The sequence below is a fragment of the Bombina bombina genome, chromosome 7 (assembly GCF_027579735.1).
Source record: "Bombina bombina isolate aBomBom1 chromosome 7, aBomBom1.pri, whole genome shotgun sequence".
Taxonomy (NCBI): Eukaryota; Metazoa; Chordata; class Amphibia; order Anura; family Bombinatoridae; genus Bombina; species Bombina bombina.
Window position 1 is genome coordinate 53,443,812 of NC_069505.1, and position 19,187 is coordinate 53,462,998.

Here is a 19,187-nt window from a genome sequence, read left to right on the forward strand (position 1 = left end):
AATACACTTTCTACCTCTGTAATTATCAAAATGTTCTGAGCTAAGAGACGGTCTTCAATGGTTTTAGAAATCAGTTTGAGCCTACCTAGAAAATACCACCAAGGGAACAAAGCAAATTTGATGACAAAAGTAAATTAGAAAGTTGTTTAAAATTGCATGCCCTATCTGAATCATGAAAGTTTAATTTTGACTAGACTGTTCCTTTAAATCTCAGTTCTTACTGTGCTCAACAAGGTTGTGACCTCTTTAATGATCAATAAAATTAAATCTAGCGAACATTTATTCAAAATGTTACACCATCTCCTCTTAAATTCAGGATTATCTATACCAAATGTTGGAATATTACGTATTCCTGAATCCTCTAGGGATCTTATTTAGACAATGAAATTCTGATAATTATTTGACATGTAATGAAAGATCAGTTTCCCTTTTCTTTAATTTTAACAAAGAGAAGTATAAAATGGTAGGGGTCTCACTTACTGTGCGGAGAATTGATGCATCTTCATGAGAAAACGACACTGTTCCTGATTGTGCTTTTCTGACATGTACAGATTTTTTTTTCTTAGTGGTGGATTCCTTTGTAGCCAATGGCTGTGGAGTAGAAAGCATATTCTTAATACAGTGTTCTTAATCCACATGAATCAAGGGTGTCACCCCCTCATGGTATTAGTGTCTTCTATCCACACTGGACACAATACACAATCTTATAGTTTCCAGGACTATAGGAAACAGAGGTGAAGGAGGTATACTCTACTGCAAAATGGGGGCTCTTCAACAAGTGTAAAACAAAATTTATGCTTACCTGATAAATTCCTTTCTCCTGTAGTGTAGTCAGTCCACGGGTCATCCATTACTTATGGGATTATAACTCCTCCCTAACAGGAAGTGCAAGAGGATCACCCAAGCAGAGCTGCTATATAGCTCCTCCCCTCTACGTCATACCCAGTCATTCGACCGAAACCAAACGAGAAAGGAGAAACTATAGGGTGCAGTGGTGACTGGAGTTTAATTTAAAATTTAGACCTGCCGTAAAAAACAGGGCGGGCCGTGGACTGACTACACTACAGGAGAAAGGAATTTATCAGGTAAGCATAAATTTTGTTTTCTCCTGTTAAGTGTAGTCAGTCCACGGGTCATCCATTACTTATGGGATACCAATACCAAAGCTAAAAGTACACGGATGGCGGGAGGGACAGGCAGGATCTCTACACGGAAGGAACCACTGCCTGAATAACCTTTCTCCCAAAAACAGCCTCCGAAGAAGCAAAAGTGTCAAATTTGTAAAATTTGGAAAAAGTGTGAAGTGAAGACCAAGTTGCAGCCTTGCAAATCTGTTCAACAGAGGCCTCATTTTTAAAGGCCCAAGTGGAAGCCACAGCTCTCGTAGAATGAGCTGTGATTTTTTCAGGAGGCTGCTGTCCAGCAGTCTCATAGGCTAAACGTATTATGCTACGAAGCCAGAAAGAGAGAGAGGTAGCAGAAGCTTTTTGACCTCTCCTCTGTCCAGAATAAACGACAAACAGGGAAGAAGTTTGGCGAAAATCTTTAGTTGCCTGTAAATAAAATTTCAGGGCACGGACTACGTCCAGATTGTGTAGAAGTCGTTCCTTCTTTGAAGAAGGGTTAGGACACAATGATGGAACAACAATCTCTTGATTGATATTCCTGTTATTGACTACCTTAGGTAAGAACCCAGGTTTAGTACGCAGAACTACCTTGTCTGAATGAAAAATCAGATAAGGAGAATCACAATGTAAGGCCGATAACTCTGAGACTCTTCGAGCCGAGGAAATAGCCATTAAAAACAGAACTTTCCAAGATAACAGTTTGATATCAATGGAATGAAGGTGTTCAAACGGAACACCCTGTAAAACGTTAAGAACTAAGTTTAAGCTCCATGGCGGAGCAACAGTTTTAAACACAGGCTTAATCCTGGCCAAAGCCTGACAAAAAGCCTGAACGTCTGGAATCTCTGACAGACGTTTGTGTAAAAGGATGGACAGAGCTGAGATCTGTCCCTTTAAAGAACTAGCAGATAAACTCTTTTCTAAACCTTCTTGTAGAAAAGACAATATCCTAGGAATCCTAACCTTACTCCATGAGTAACTCTTGGATTCGCACCAATGTAAGTATTTACGCCATATTTTATGGTAAATTTTCCTGGTAACAGGTTTCCTAGCCTGTATTAAGGTATCAATTACTGACTCCGAAAATCCACGCTTTGATAAAATCAAGCGTTCAATCTCCATGCAGTCAGCCTCAGAGAAATTAGATTTTGATGTTTGAAAGGACCCTGAATTAGAAGGTCCTGTCTCAGAGGCAGAGACCAAGGTGGACAGGATGACATGTCCACTAGATCTGCATACCAGGTCCTGCGTGGCCACGCAGGCGCTATTAGAATCACCGATGCTCTCTCCTGTTTGATCCTGGCAATCAATCGAGGAAGCATCGGGAAGGGTGGAAACACATAAGCCATCTTGAAGGCCCAAGGTGCTGTCAGAGCATCTATCAGAACCGCTCCCGGGTCCCTGGACCTGGACCCGTAATAAGGAAGTTTGGCGTTCTGGCGAGACGCCATGAGATCCAGATCTGGTTTGCCCCAACGCCGAAGTATTTGGGCAAAGACCTCCGGATGAAGTTCCCACTCCCCCGGATGAAAAGTCTGGCGACTTAGAAAATCCGCCTCCCAGTTCTCCACGCCTGGGATGTGGATCGCTGATAGGTGGCAAGAGTGAGACTCTGCCCAGTGAATTATCTTTGAGACTTCCATCATCGCTAGGGAACTCCTTGTCCCTCCTTGATGGTTGATGTAAGCCACAGTCGTGATGTTGTCCGACTGAAACCTGATGAACCTCAGAGTTGCTAGCTGAGGCCAAGCTAGAAGGGCATTGAAAACTGCTCTTAATTCCAGAATGTTTATGGGAAGGAGACTCTCCTCCTGAGTCCATGATCCCTGAGTCTTCAGGGAATTCCAGACAGCGCCCCAACCTAGCAGGCTGGCGTCTGTTGTTACAATCGTCCAATCTGGTCTGCTGAAGGGCATCCCCTTGGACAGATGTGGCCGAGAGAGCCACCATAGAAGAGAATTTCTGGTCTCTTGATCCAGATTCAGCATAGGGGACAAATCTGAGTAATCCCCATTCCACTGACTTAGCATGCACAATTGCAGTGGTCTGAGATGCAGGCGTGCAAAGGGAACTATGTCCATTGCCGCTACCATTAAGCCGATTACCTCCATGCATTGAGCCACTGACGGGTGTGGAATGGAATGAAGGACACGGCAAGCATTTAGAAGTTTTGTTAACCTGTCCTCTGTCAGGTAAATTTTCATTTCTACCGAATCTATAAGAGTCCCTAAGAAGGGAACTCTTGTGAGTGGCAATAGAGAACTCTTTTCTTCGTTCACCTTCCACCCATGTGACCTTAGAAATGCCAGTACTAACTCTGTATGAGACTTGGCAGCTTGGAAACTTGACGCTTGTATCAGAATGTCGTCTAGGTACGGAGCTACCGATATTCCTCGCGGTCTTAGTACCGCCAGAAGAGAACCCAGAACCTTTGTGAAGATTCTTGGAGCAGTAGCTAACCCGAAGGGAAGAGCTACAAACTGGTAATGTCTGTCTAGGAAGGCAAACCTTAGGTACCGGTAATGATCTTTGTGAATCGGTATGTGAAGGTAGGCATCCTTTAAATCCACTGTGGTCATGTACTGACCCTTTTGGATCATGGGTAAGATTGTTCGAATAGTTTCCATTTTGAACGATGGAACTCTTAGGAATTTGTTTAGGATCTTTAAATCCAAGATTGGTCTGAAGGTTCCCTCTTTCTTGGGAACCACAAACAGATTTGAGTAAAACCCTTGTCCGTGTTCCGACCGCGGAACCGGGTGGATCACTCCCATTAGTAAAAGATCTTGTACACAGCGTAGAAACACCTCTTTCTTTATCTGGTTTGTTGATAACCTTGAAAGATGAAATCTCCCTTTTGGGGGAGAAGCTTTGAAGTCCAGAAGATATCCCTGAGATATGATCTCTAACGCCCAGGAATCCTGGACATCTCTTGCCCAAGCCTGGGCGAAGAGAGAAAGTCTGCCCCCCACTAGATCCGCTTCCGGATAGGGGGCCCTCACTTCATGCTGTCTTAGGGGCAGCAGCAGGTTTTCTGGCCTGCTTGCCCTTGTTCCAGGTCTGGTTAGGTTTCCAGCCCTGTCTGTAGCGAGCAACGGTTCCTTCCTGTTTTGGAGCGGAGGAAGTTGATGCTGCTCCTGCCTTGAAGTTACGAAAGGCACGAAAATTAGACTGTCTAGCCCTTGGTTTGGCTCTGTCTTGAGGCAGGGCATGGCCCTTACCTCCAGTAATGTCAGCGATAATTTCTTTCAAACCGGGCCCGAATAGTGTCTGCCCCTTGAAAGGTATGTTAAGCAATTTAGATTTAGAAGTCATATCAGCTGACCAGGATTTAAGCCACAGCGATCTGCGCGCTTGAATGGCGAATCCGAAGTTCTTAGCCGTAAGTTTAGTTAAATGTACTATGGCATCCGAAATAAATGAATTAGCTAACTTAAGGGCTTTAAGCTTGTGTGTAATCTCATCTAATGGAGCTGATTCAAGTGTCTCTTCCAGAGACTCAAACCAAAATGCTGCTGCAGCCGTGACAGGCGCAATACATGCAAGAGGTTGCAATATAAAACCTTGTTGAACAAACATTTTCTTAAGGTAACCCTCTAACTTTTTATCCATTGGATCTGAAAAAGCACAGCTATCCTCCACCGGGATAGTGGTACGCTTAGCTAAAGTAGAAACTGCTCCCTCCACCTTAGGGACCGTCTGCCATAAGTCCCGAGTGGTGGCGTCTATTGGAAACATTTTTCTAAATATAGGAGGGGGTGAGAAAGGCACATCGGGTCTATCCCACTCCTTGTTAACAATTTCTGTAAGTCTTTTAGGTATAGGAAAAACGTCAGTACACGTTGGTACCGCAAAATATTTATCCAGCCTACATATTTTCTCTGGGATTGCAACCGTGTTACAATCATTCAAAGCCGCTAACACCTCCCCTAGTAACACACGGAGGTTCTCAAGCTTAAATTTAAAATTTGAAATGTCTGAATCCAGTTTATTTGGATCAGATCCGTCACCCACAGAATGAAGCTCTCCGTCTTCATGTTCTGCAAATTGTGACGCAGTATCAGACATGGCCCTAGTATTATCAGCGCACTCTGTTCTCACCCCAGAGTGGTCGCGTTTACCCCTAAGTTCTGGCAACTTAGATAAAACTTCAGTCATAACATTAGCCATGTCTTGCAAAGTGATTTGTAATGGCCGCCCTGATGTACTTGGCGCCACAATATCACGCACCTCCTGAGCGGGAGATGCAGGTACTGACACGTGAGGAAAGTTAGTCGGCATAACTTCCCCCTCGTTGTCTGGTGAATTTTTCTTAACATGTACAGATTGGCTTTTATTTAAAGTAGCATCAATGCAATTAGTACATAAATTTCTATTGGGCTCCACATTGGCCTTTGAACATATTGCACAAAGAGAATCCTCTGTGTCAGACATGTTTAAACAAACTAGCAATTAGACTAGCAAGCTTGGAAAATACTTTTCAAACGAATTTACAAGCAATATAAAAAAAAAAACGTTACTGTGCCTTTAAGAAGCACACAAAAACTGTCACAGTTGAGATAACAATGAACCGGATTAGTTATAGCAACCAAATTTTCACATTAAATGCATTAATTTAGCAAAGGATTGCACCCACTAGCAAATGGATGATTAACCCCTTAATACCAAAAAACGGATAACAAATAAAAATATATACGTTTTTATCACAGTCAAAGCACAGTCTCACAGGTCTGCTGTGAGTGATTACCTCCCTCAAACTAGTTTTGGAGACCCCTGAGCTCTGTAGAGACGTCCTGGATCATGCAGGGAGAACAAGGAAGACTTGTGACTGAATTTCTACTGCGCAGTAAAGCGCCAAAATAGGCCCCTCCCACTCATAATACAACAGTGGGGAAGCTCAGTAAACTGATTTTATTCAAAACAAACGACAGCCATGTGGAAAATAATGCCCATAAAATTTTTCACCAAGTACCTCAGAGAAAAAACGATTAACATTCCAGTAAACGTTTTAAATATAACCATATGAAATGTTATTAAAAAGCCTGTTGCTAGTCGCTTTCACTGCAGAAAGGCTATAAGTTATATGTATACAGTATTTTCTTAGTGAAGTGCCATTCCCCAGAAATACTTCAGTGCCAACATACATACATATCAGCCTGATACCAGTTGCTACTACTGCATTTAAGGCTGTACTTACATTATATCGGTATTAGCAGTATTTTCTCAGTCAATTCCATTCCTTAGAAAATAATATACTGCAACATACCTCTTTGCAGGTGAACCCTGCCCGCTGTCCCCTGTTCTGAAGTTACCTCGCTCCTCAGAATGGCCGAGAACAGCAAATGGATCTTAGTTACGTCCGCTAAGATCATACATAAACTCAGGTAGATTCTTCTTCTAATGCTGCCTGAGAAAAAACAACACACTCCGGTGCTGTTTAAAATAACAAACTTTTGATTGAAGAAATAAAAACTAATTTTAATAACCACAGTCCTCTCACACATCCTATCTATTAGTTAGGTGCAAGAGAATGACTGGGTAAGACGTAGAGGGGAGGAGCTATATAGCAGCTCTGCTTGGGTGATCCTCTTGCACTTCCTGTTAGGGAGGAGTTATAATCCCATAAGTAATGGATGACCCGTGGACTGACTACACTTAACAGGAGAAATATATGTAAATTCCAAGGGGTCAATTTATTAACATGCGAGCGGACATGATACGCTGTCGGCATTTATCTTTGCACCAGCAGTTCTTGTGAACTGCTGGTGCAATGCCGCCAACTGCAGATTCGCTGTCAATCAGCCCGATTGTATTCGATCGGTTGATTTCTGTCCGCCGCCTCCGTGCAGGGGGATAGGTTATGGCGCGGTGGTCTTTAGACCGCTGCTTCATAACCTCTGTTTCCAGGGAGCCTGAAGGCTCACTGGAAACACGGGGCATCAAGCAAGGAGCTTGATAAATTGACCCCCAAGTATGAATCCGCCCTCCTGAAGTCAACTACCTAGTTGTTTAACTTGAAAATAATAGTAATCCAAAAAAGCAGCAACAAACCAGGATTTGCATCAAAACAAAAAGTCCAATTTATTGACGTTTCGGGGATATATTTTTCCCTTCTTCAGTATAACTTCATCACACAAACATGGTGCTTATATTTTTTTTATATATATTTATTTATAACCAGCATATGGTACAGAAACAAATTACAGATCCGCGACACGCAGAGTGCGATAATGTAACATAGAAATAATGATACAGCATAATTTGATCACATACTCCATTAGATACAGTAAAAAATGCTGTTCCTAATTATATTTAGAACTATAAAAAGCTTGCATGGACAAGGAACTTACTAACAGAAGTGCTCACTTGTACCACAGTGCTGGGATTTTCTTTTTTATAAATTTACACATCCTAACTAAACATAAAAAAAACTAAACCCAGCACCCCATAAAAAAAAAAAAGGGTATCCCCCCCGCCTCCGTCTTACCAAAATTACACTTAACCTCTCATATAAACTGCCATTCTCCTGTTAGATTTGCTTCTAATATGTACAGAGAGTTCTTGAAAGGTTGAAGAACCAATTTTTGAGTTTCCTGTTCTAATGACTTGATGAATATCCCCCACTTATTCATAAATAATTTAATATTATTTTCAATCTGTGTCTGAACTGAAGCTTGTTCTAAAAACATCTGATATATTAACCCATTTTTAAATTCGGAAAATTTGGGTTCTTTATTAGACTTCTAATGTTTCAATATAAGTTATCTACCAATCAGAACTGCTGTATTTATTAATAAATAATTAGACCCGGCTTCCTCCTGGGTTACAAGGAAAAATACTATGAATTTGTTTACCTGAAAAAATTGATTCAGAGTCTTAGTAGCCCAGAATGATATTTTCCCCCAGAATCTTTGTATTACTGGGCAGATCCAGAAGAGGTGGATCATATCTGCTGCAAAGTATTTACATTTACTACAAACTATCTTTTCACTGACTTTATCCCATCAGGCTTGCCACCCAGGTGTATAATAGCACTGGTAGAGGATCTTTACCTGTTGTTCCCTGAAATATTCTCCTTTCATCGCCTTTGCCACCCTATCTCCTGAGTTCTTCATTAACTCTAGTTCTATCTGAGTTCTGCAAAGTGAATCCCATTTTAATTCTAAAAATCTTGCATTGCTTTGTTCTTGTGATGCTAATAAAGCGTGATATGAGTATGAAATAGAGAATTTCCCTATTTGGAAAATGCTGATTATCTGCTTAAGTATATCATTGTCCCAGTCTATTGCTTTTATTTTCTTACATTGTTCAACATAATGCCGAATTTGTAGATAAGAGAAGAAGAGGCAGTTTGGCATGTTATATTCTAATTTACAATCATCAAAGGTTTTTATAGAGTTATCATCTCTTTTGAGCAACTGCCAGATGTAATTTATCCCTAAATCTGACCAGGCATTAAATCTGGCAGAGTCATATCCTTCCTCAAATTCTGGATTGCCTCTAATTGTTAAAAAGGGCGATCCTCTATAGTTGATCCCTATCTTAGAGCAGAAATGACGCCAAGCCCGTATTGGTTGATCTATAACTAACATTCTTTTTATAGCTTTGGGAATTCGATTCGGGGGCATATGCAACAATGCTTTAAGAGCAAAGGGGGCTACTAAAGCTCCTTCAATTTCAGAAAATGTAAAGTGACCCTTATCGGTCAACCAGTCCCAGACAAATTTTAGATTAGATACTAAATTATATAGTTCAAAATCAGGTAAAGCTATACCTGCAGCCTCTTTCCTTGCGCATAGTCGTTTGAGCGCAATCCTAGGTTTTTTATTGCTCCAAATAAATTGTGTTATTAATTTATTAATTAACACTCGGTCCTTCCTTAATAGTAACAATGGAAAGGCTTGAAAAATATAGATAAATTTTACCCTAATCTATGCCCTATCTGAATCATGAAAGTTTAATTTTGACTAGACTGTTCCTTTAAATCTCAGTTCTTACTGTGCTCAACAAGGTTGTGACCTCTTTAATGATCAATAAAATTAAATCTAGCGAACATTTATTCAAAATGTTACACCATCTCCTCTTAAATTCAGGATTATCTATACCAAATGTTGGAATATTACATATTCCTGAATCCTCTAGGGATCTTATTTAGACAATGAAATTCTGATAATTATTTGCCATGTAATGAAAGATCGGTTTCCCTTTTCTTTAATTTTAAATGGTAGGGGTCTCACTTACTGTGCGGAGAATTGATGCATCTTCATGAGAAAACGACACTGTTCCTGATTGTGCTTTTCTGACCTGTACAGATTTTTTTTTCTTAGTGGTGGATTCCTTTGTAGCCAATGGCTGTGGAGTAGAAAGCATATTCTTAATACAATGTTCTTAATCCACATGAATCAAGGGTGTCACCCCCTCATGGTATTAGTATCTTCTATCCACACTGGACACAATACACAATCTTATAGTTTCCAGGACTATAGGAAACAGAGGTGAAGGAGGTATACTCTACTGCAAAATGGGGGCTCTTCAACAAGTGTAAATATATGTAAATTCCAAGGGGTCAATTTATTAACATGCGAGCGGACATGATACGATGTAGTGTATCATGTCCGCTGCACATCGATAAATGCTGACAGCATACGCTGTCGGCATTTATCTTTGCACCAGCAGTTCTTGTGAACTGCTGGTGCAATGCCGCCAACTGCAGATTCGCAGCCAATCAGCCGCTAGCAGGGGGTGTCAATCAGCCCGATTGTATTCGATCGGTTGATTTCTGTCCGCCGCCTCCGTGCAGGGGGATAGGTTATGGCGCGGTGGTCTTTAGACCGCTGCTTCATAACTTCTGTTTCCAGGGAGCCTGAAGGCTCACTGGAAACACGGGGCATCAAGCAAGGAGCTTGATAAATTGACCCCCAAGTATGAATCCGCCCTCCTGAAGTCAACTACCTAGTTGTTTAACTTGAAAATAATAGTAATCCAAAAAAGCAGCAACAAACCAGGATTTGCATCAAAACAAAAAGTCCAATTTATTGACGTTTCGGGGATATATTTTTCCCTTCTTCAGTATAACTTCATCACACAAACATGGTGCTTATATTTTTTTTATATATATATTTATTTATTTATAACCAGCATATGGTACAGAAACAAATTACAGATCCGCGACACGCAGAGTGCGATAATGTAACATAGAAATAATGATACAGCATAATTTGATCACATACTCCATTAGATACAGTAAAAAATGCTGTTCCTAATTATATTTAGAACTATAAAAAGCTTTTATGGACAAGGAACTTACTAACAGAAGTGCTCACTTGTACCACAGTGCTGGGATTTTCTTTTTTATAAATTAACATATCCTAACTAAACATATAAAAAAAACTAAACCCAGCACCCCATAAAAAAAAAAAGGGTATCCCCCCCGCCTCCGTCTTACCAAAATTACACTTAACCTCTCATATAAACTGCCATTCTCCTATTAGATTTGCTTCTAATATGTACAGAGAGTTCTTGAAAGGTTGAAGAACCAATTTTTGAGTTTCCTGTTCTAATGACTTGAATATCCCCCACTTATTCATAAATAATTTAATATTATTTTCAATCTGTGTCTGAACTGAAGCTTGTTCTAATTATTAGACTTCCAATGTTTCAATATAAGTTTTCTACCAATCAGAACTGCTGTATTTATTAATAAATAATTAGACCCGGCTTCCTCCTGGGTTACGAGGAAAAAACAGAATTTATGCTTACCTGATAAATTACTTTCTCCAACGGTGTGTCCGGTCCACGGCGTCATCCATTACTTGTGGGAATATTCTCTTCCCCAACAGGAAATGGCAAAGAGCACAGCAAAAGCTGTCCATATAGCCCCTCCTCAGGCTCCGCCCCCCAGTCATTCGACCGACGGTTAGGAGAAAAAAAAGGAGAAACTATAGGGTGCCGTGGTGACTGTAGTGTATAGAGAAATTTTTTTTATCAAACCTGATTAAAAAACCAGGGCGGGCCGTGGACCGGACAGACCGTTGGAGAAAGTAATTTATCAGGTAAGCATAAATTCTGTTTTCTCCAACATTGGTGTGTCCGGTCCACGGCGTCATCCATTACTTGTGGGAACCAATACCAAAGCTTTAGGACACGGATGAAGGGAGGGAGCAAATCAGGTTACCTAAACGGAAGGCACCACGGCTTGCAAAACCTTTCTCCCAAAAATAGCCCCCGAAGAAGCATAAGTATCAAATTTGTAGAATTTGGCAAAAGTGTGCAGAGAAGACCAAGTCGCTTCCTTACATATCTGATCAACAGAAGCCTCGTTCTTGAAGGCCCATGTGGAAGCCACAGCCCTAGTAGAGTGAGCTGTGATTCATTCAGGAGACTGCCGTCCAGCAGTCTCATAAGCCAATCGGATAATGCTTTTCAGCCAGAAAGAAAGAGAGGTAGCAGTAGCTTTTTGTCCTCTCCTCTTACCAGAGTAAACGACAAACAAAGATGAGGTTTGTCTAAAATCCTTTGTTGCTTCTAAATAGAACTTTAAAGCACGAACTACATCTAAATTGTGTAACAAACGTTCCTTCTTTGAAACTGGATTCGGACACAGAGAAGGAACAACTATTTCCTGGTTAATATTCTTGTTGGAAACAACTTTTGGAAGAAAACCAGGCTTAGTACGCAAAACAACCTTATCTGAATGGAACTCCAGATAGGGTGGATCACACTGCAAAGCAGATAATTCAGAAACTCTTCTAGCAGAAGAAATAGCAACCAAAAACAGAACTTTCCAAGATAGTAACTTGATATCTATGGAATGTAAAGGTTCAAACGGAACCCCTTGAAGAACTGAAAGAACTAAATTTAGACTCCAAGGAGGAGTCATGGGTCTGTAGACAGGCTTGATTCTGACTAAAGCCTGTACAAACGCTTGTACATCTGGCACAGCTGCCAGTCGTTTGTGTAACAAGACAGATAAAGCAGAAATCTGTCCCTTTAGAGAACTCGCTGACAACCCTTTATCCAAACCCTCTTGGAGAAAGGAAAGAATCTTAGGAATTTTAATTTTACTCCAGGAGAATCCCTTGGATTCACACCAACAGATATATTTTTTCCATATTTTATGGTAAATCTTTCTAGTCACAGGTTTTCTGGCTTGGACCAGAGTATCTATCACTGAATTTGAAAATCCACGCTTGGATAAAATCAAGCGTTCAATTTCCAAGCAGTCAGCTGCAGAGAAACTAGATTTGGATGTTCGAATGGACCTTGTACTAGAAGATCCTGTCTCAAAGGTAGCTTCCATGGTGGAGCCGATGACATATTCACCAGGTCTGCATACCAAGTCCTGCGTGGCCACGCAGGAGCTATCAGAATCACCGAGGCCTTCTCCTGTTTGATCCTGGCTACGAGCCTGGGAAGGAGAGGAAATGGTGGAAACACATAAGCTAGGTTGAACGACCAAGGCGCCACTAATGCATCCGTAGCAAGGAACCTTGAAGTTCTGACGGGACGCCATCAGATCCATGTCTGGAATGCCCCATAATTGGGTTAACTGGGCAAAGACCTCCGGATGGAGTTCCCACTCCCCCGGATGGAAAGTCTGACGACTCAAATAATCCGCCTCCCAGTTGTATACTCCTGGGATATGAATTGCAGATAGGTGGCAGGAGTGATCCTCCGCCCATTTGATGATCTTGGATACCTCTCTCATCGCCAAGGAACTCTTTGTTCCTCCCTGATGGTTGATGTAAGCTACAGTCGTCATGTTGTCCGACTGGAATCTTATGAATCCAGCCTTCGCTAGTTGAGGCCAAGCCCGGAGCGCATTGAATATCGCTCTCAGTTCCAGGATGTTTATCGGGAGAAGGGACTCTTCCCGAGACCATAGACCCTGAGCTTTCAGGGAGTCCCAGACCGCGCCCCAGCCTAATAGACTGGCGTCGGTCGTGACAATGACCCACTCTGGTCTGCAGAAACTCATTCCCTGAGACAGGTGATCCTGAGTCAACCACCAACGGAGTGAGTCTCTGGTTACCTGGTCTACTTGAATCTGGGGAGACAAGTCTGCATAGTCCCCATTCCACTGATTGAGCATGCACAGTTGTAATGGTCTTAGATGAATTCGAGCAAGAGGAACTATGCCCGTTGCTGCAACCATCAAACCTACTACTTCCATGCACTGAGCTATGGAAGGCTGCAGAATAGAGTGAAGAACTTGACAAGCGTTTAGAAGCTTTGACTTTCTGACCTCTGTCAGGAAGATCTTCATTTCTAAAGAATCTATTATTGTTCCCAAAAAGGGAACTCTTGTTGACAGAGACAGGGAACTCTTTTCTACGTTCACCTTCCACCCGTGAGATCTGAGAAAGGCTAGAACAATGTCTGTATGAGCCTTTGCCTTGGAAAGAGACGACGCTTGAATTAGAATGTCGTCTAGATAAGGTGCCACTGCAATGCCCCTCGGTCTTAGAACCGCTAGAAGGGACCCTAGCACCTTTGTGAAAATTCTGGGAGCAGTGGCAAAACCGAATGGAAGAGCCACGAACTGGTAATGTTTGTCCAGAAAGGCGAACCTTAGGAACTGATGATGATCTTTGTGGATAGGAATACGTAGGTACGCATCCTTTAAATCCACGGTAGTCATATATTGACCCTCCTGGATTGTAGGTAAAATTGTTCGAATGGTTTCCATTTTGAACGATGGAACTCTGAGAAATTTGTTTAGAATTTTTAAATCCAGAATTGGTCTGAAAGTTCCCTCTTTTTTGGGAACTACAAACAGGTTTGAGTAAAACCCCTGACCTTGTTCCACAGTTAGAACTGAGTGTATCACTCCCATCTTTAACAGGTCTTCTACACAATGTAAGAATGCCTGTCTCTTTATTTGGTCTGAAGACAAGCGAGACATGTGGAACCTTCCCCTTGGGGGCAGTTCCTTGAATTCCAGAAGATAACCCTGAGAGACTATTTCTAGTGCCCAGGGATCCGGAACATCTCTTGCCCAAGCCTGAGCAAAGAGAGAGAGTCTGCCCCCTACTAGATCCGGTCCCGGATCGGGGGCTACCCCTTCATGCTGTCTTGGTAGCAGCAGCAGGCTTCTTGGCCTGTTTACCCTTGTTCCAGCCTTGCATTGGTTTCCAAGCCGGTTTAGCCTGGGAAGCGTTACCCTCTTGTCTAGAGGCTGCAGAGTTAGAAGCCGGTCCGTTCCTGAAATTGCGAAAGGAACGAAAATTGGACTTATTCTTAGCCTTAAAAGGCCTATCCTGTGGGAGGGCATGGCCCTTCCCCCCAGTGATGTCTGAAATAATTTCTTTCAATTCTGGCCCAAAAAGGGTCTTACCCTTGAAAGGGATATTGAGCAATTTTGTCTTGGAAGATACATCCGCCGACCAAGACTTTAGCCAGAGCGCTCTGCGCGCCACAATTGCAAACCCTGAATTTTTCGCCGCTAATCTCGCTAATTGCAAAGCGGCATCTAAAATAAAGGAATTAGCTAACTTAAGTGCGTGAATTCTGTCCATGACTTCCTCATATGGAGTCTCCATATTAAGCGACTTTTCTAGTTCATCAAACCAAAAACACGCCACTGTAGTGACAGGAATAATGCATGAAATAGGTTGGAGGAGGTAACCTTGCTGAACAAAAATCTTTTTAAGCAAACCCTCCAATTTTTTATCCATAGGATCTTTGAAAGCACAATTGTCCTCAATGGGAATAGTCGTGCGTTTGGCTAGGGTAGAAACTGCCCCCTCAACCTTAGGGACTGTTTGCCATGTGTCCTTCCTTGGGTCGACCATGGGGAACAATTTCTTAAATATAGGAGGAGGGACAAAGGGTATGCATGGTTTCTCCCACTCCTTATTCACTATGTCCGCCACCCTTTTAGGGATCGGAAAGGCATCAGGGTGCACCGGGACCTCTAAGAATTTGTCCATCTTGCACAATTTTTCTGGAATAACCAAAGAGTCACAATCATCCAGAGTAGATAGCACCTCCTTAAGTAATGCGCGGAGATGCTCTAACTTAAATTTAAACGTCACAACATCAGGTTCTGCCTGTTGAGAAATTCTTCCTGAATCTGAAAGTTCTCCTTCCGACAAACCCTCCCTCACTGCCACTTCTGACTGGTGTGAGGGTATGACAGATAAGCTATCGTCAGCGCCTTCTTGCTCCACTGTATTTAAAATCTCGCTTTCTCTGAAATGCTGGCATTTTGGATAAAAACAGAATTTATGCTTACCTGATAAATTACTTTCTCCAACGGTGTGTCCGGTCCACGGCGTCATCCATTACTTGTGGGAAATGTTCTCCCCCACAGGGAAAGGCAAGGAGAGCACACAGCAAGAGCTGTCCATATAGCTCCCCCTCTGGCTCCGCCCCCCAGTCATTCGACCGACGGTTAGGAGAAAAAGGAGAAACTATAGGGTGCCGTGGTGACTGTAGTGTATAAAGAAAAAATTTTCAACCTGATTAAAAAAACCAGGGCGGGCCGTGGACAGGACACACCGTTGGAGAAAGTAATTTATCAGGTAAGCATAAATTCTGTTTTCTCCAACATTGGTGTGTCCGGTCCACGGCGTCATCCATTACTTGTGAGAACCAATACCAAAGCTTTAGGACACGGATGAAGGGAGGGAGCAAATCAGGTTACCTAAACGGAAGGCACCACAGCTTGCAAAACCTTTCTCCCAAAAATAGCCTCCGAAGAAGCGAAAGTATCAAATTTGTAGAATTTGGCAAAAGTGTGCAGAGAAGACCAAGTCGCTGCCTTACATATCTGGTCAACAGAAGCCTCGTTCTTGTAGGCCCATGTGGAAGCCACAGCCCTAGTAGAGTGAGCTGTGATACGGTCAGGAGGCTGCCGTCCGGCAGTCTCATAAGCCAAGCGGATAATGCTTTTCAGCCAGAAAGAGAGAGAGGTAGCAGTAGCTTTTTGACCTCTCCTCTTACCAGAGTAAACGACAAACAAGGATGAGGTTTGTCTAAAATCTTTTGTTGCTTCTAAATAGAACTTTAAAGCATGAACAACATCTAAATTGTGTAATAAATGTTCCTTCTTTGAAACTGGATTCGGACACAAAGAAGGAACAACTATTTCCTGGTTGATGTTCTTGTTGGAAACAACTTTTGGAAGAAAACCAGGCTTAGTACGCAAAACAACCTTATCTGAATGGAACACCAGATAGGGTGGATCACACTGCAAAGCAGATAATTCAGAAACTCTTCTAGCAGAAGAAATAGCAACCAAAAACAGAACTTTCCAAGATAGTAACTTAATATCTATGGAATGTAAAGGTTCAAACGGAACCCCTTGAAGAACTGAAAGAACTAAATTTAGACTCCAAGGAGGAGTCATGGGTCTGTAAACAGGCTTGATTCTAACCAAAGCCTGAACAAAAGCTTGTACATCTGGCAAAGCTGCCAGTCGTTTGTGCAACAAGACGGATAATGCAGAAATCTGTCCTTTTAGAGAACTAGCTGACAATCCTTTATCCAAACCTTCTTGGAGAAAGGAGAGAATCTTTGGAATTTTAATCTTACTCCAGGAGAATCCTTTGGATTCACACCAACAGATATATTTTTTCCATATTTTATGGTAAATCTTTCTAGTCACAGGTTTTCTGGCTTGGACCAGAGTATCAATCACAGAATTTGAAAACCCACGCTTGGATAAAATCAAGCGTTCAATTTCCAAGCAGTCAGCTGCAGAGAAACTAGATTTGGATGTTCGAATGGACCTTGTACTAGAAGGTCCTGTCTCAAAGGTAGCTTCCATGGTGGAGCCAATGACATATTCACCAGGTCTGCATACCAAGTCCTGCGTGGCCACGCAGGAGCTATCAGAATCACCGAGGCCTTCTCCTGTTTGATCCTGGCTATGAACCTGGGGAGGAGAGGAAACGGTGGAAACACATTTGCTAGGTTGAACGACCAAGGCGCCACTAATGCATCCACTAGAGTCGCCTTGGGATCCCTGGATCTGGACCCGTAGCAAGGAATCTTGAAGTTCTGACGGGGCGCCATTAGATCCATGTCTGGAATGCCCCATAATTGGGTTAACTGAGCAAAGACCTCCGGATGGAGTTCCCACTCCCCCGGATGGAAAGTCTGACGACTCAAATAGTCTGCCTCCCAGTTGTCTACTCCTGGGATGTGAATAGCAGATAGATGGCAGGAGTGATTCTCTGCCCATTGGATTATCTTGGTTACTTCCTTCATCGCTAGGGAACTCTTTGTTCCCCCCTGATGATTGATGTACGCAACAGTCGTTATGTTGTCCGACTGAAATCTTATGAACCTGGCTTCCGCTAGCTGAGGCCAAGCCAGGAGCGCATTGAATATAGCTCTTAGTTCCAAAATGGCCCTGAGCTTTCAGAGAGTCCCAGACCGCGCCCCACCCCAAGAGGCTGGCGTCGGTCGTGACGATGACCCACTCCGGTCTGCGGAAACTCATTCCCTGAGACAGGTGATCCTGGGTCAACCAGCAGAGAAGTGAGTCCCTGGTTACCTGGTCTACTTGAATTTGGGGAGACAAGTCTGTATAGTTCCCATTGCACTGATTGAGCATGCACAGCTGTAATGGTCTTAGATGAATTCGAGCAAAAGGAACCACATCCATTGCTGCGACCATTAGTCCTATTACTTCCATGCATTGAGCTATGGAGGTTTGAGGAATAGAGTGAAGAACTCGACAAGCTTTTAGAAGCTTTGTCTTTCTGACGTCTGTGAGAAAGATCTTCATTTCCACAGAATCTAATATTGTTCCCAGAAAAGGAACCCTTGTGGACGGTGACAGTGAACTTTTTTCTATGTTCACCTTCCACCCGTGAGATCTGAGAAAAGCCAACACAATGTCTGTATGCTTTGGAAAGAGACGACGCTTGGATTAGGATGTCGTCTAGATAAGGTGCTACAGCGATGCCCCTCGGTCTTAGGACCGCTAGAAGGGACCCTAGCACCTTTGTGAAAATTCTGGGAGCGGTAGCTAAACCGAATGGAAGAGCCACAAACTGGTAATGTTTGTCCAGAAAGGCGAACCTCAGGAACTGATGATGAGATTTGTGGATTGGGATATGCAGATACGCATCCTTTAGATCCACGGTAGTCAAAAATTGACCCTGCTGGATTGTTGGTAAGATTGTCCGAATGGTTTCCATCTTGAAGGATGGAACTCTGAGGAACTTGTTTAATATCTTTAAATCCAGAATTGGCCTGAAAGTTCCCTCTTTTTTGGGAACCACAAACAGGTTTGAGTAAAACCCTAGACCTTGTTCCCCGGAGGGGACTGGGTTTATCACTCCCATCTTTGATAGGTCTCTTACACAATGTAAGAATGCCTGTTTCTTTATCTGGTCTGAAGATAAGCGAGATAGGTGGAACCTTCCCTTTGGAGGAAGTCCCTTGAATTCTAACAGGTATCCCTTGGAAACTATCTCTAGTGCCCAGGGATCCAGAACATCTCTTGCCCAAGCCTGAGCGAAGAGAGATAGTCTGCCCCCTACCAGATCCGATCCCGGATCGGGGGCTACCCCTTCATGCTGTCTTGGTAGCAGCAGCAGGTTTCTTGGTTTGTTTACCCTTGTTCTAGCCTTGCATGGGCTTCCAAGCGGGTTTGGGCTGGGCCGCGTTACCTTCTTGTCTAGCGGCAGTGGAGTTTTTAGCCGGTCCGTTCCTGAAATTGCGAAAGGAACGAAAATTAGACTTGTTCTTAGCCTTAAAAGGCCTATCCTGTGGGAGGGCATGGCCCTTACCCCCAGTGATGTCTGAAATAATTTCCTTCAATTCCGGCCCAAAAAATATAATTTATGCTTACCTGATAAATTCATTTCTCTTGTAGTGTAGTCAGTCCACGGGTCATCCATTACTTATGGGATTATATCTCTTCCCTAACAGGAAGTGCAAGAGGATCACCCAAGCAGAGCTGCTATATAGCTCCTCCCCTCACACGTCAAATCCAGTCATTCGACCGAAACCGTACGAGAAAGGGGAAACTAAAGGGTGCAGTGGTGACTGGAGCTTAATTAAAATTTAGACCTGCCGTAAAAAACAGGGCGGGCCGTGGAC

At 42.7% G+C, this 19,187-nt stretch overlaps 1 protein-coding gene across 6 annotated transcripts in view; it reads right to left on the bottom strand.

Annotated features, from left to right (window-relative positions):
• The window catches only part of LOC128665868 (pre-mRNA-processing factor 39), a 727,810-nt gene that overhangs the window by 249,178 nt on the left and 459,445 nt on the right, over positions 1 to 19,187 (bottom strand). For all 6 annotated transcript variants that reach the window (XM_053720108.1, XM_053720111.1, XM_053720107.1 and 3 more), the window contains 2 exons: positions 9,369 to 9,479; positions 481 to 591 (listed from right to left, as the gene is read on the bottom strand). In XM_053720108.1, the coding sequence (XP_053576083.1) occupies positions 481 to 591; positions 9,369 to 9,479 (222 nt within the window). The remainder of the gene's footprint in view (positions 1 to 480; positions 592 to 9,368; positions 9,480 to 19,187) is intronic.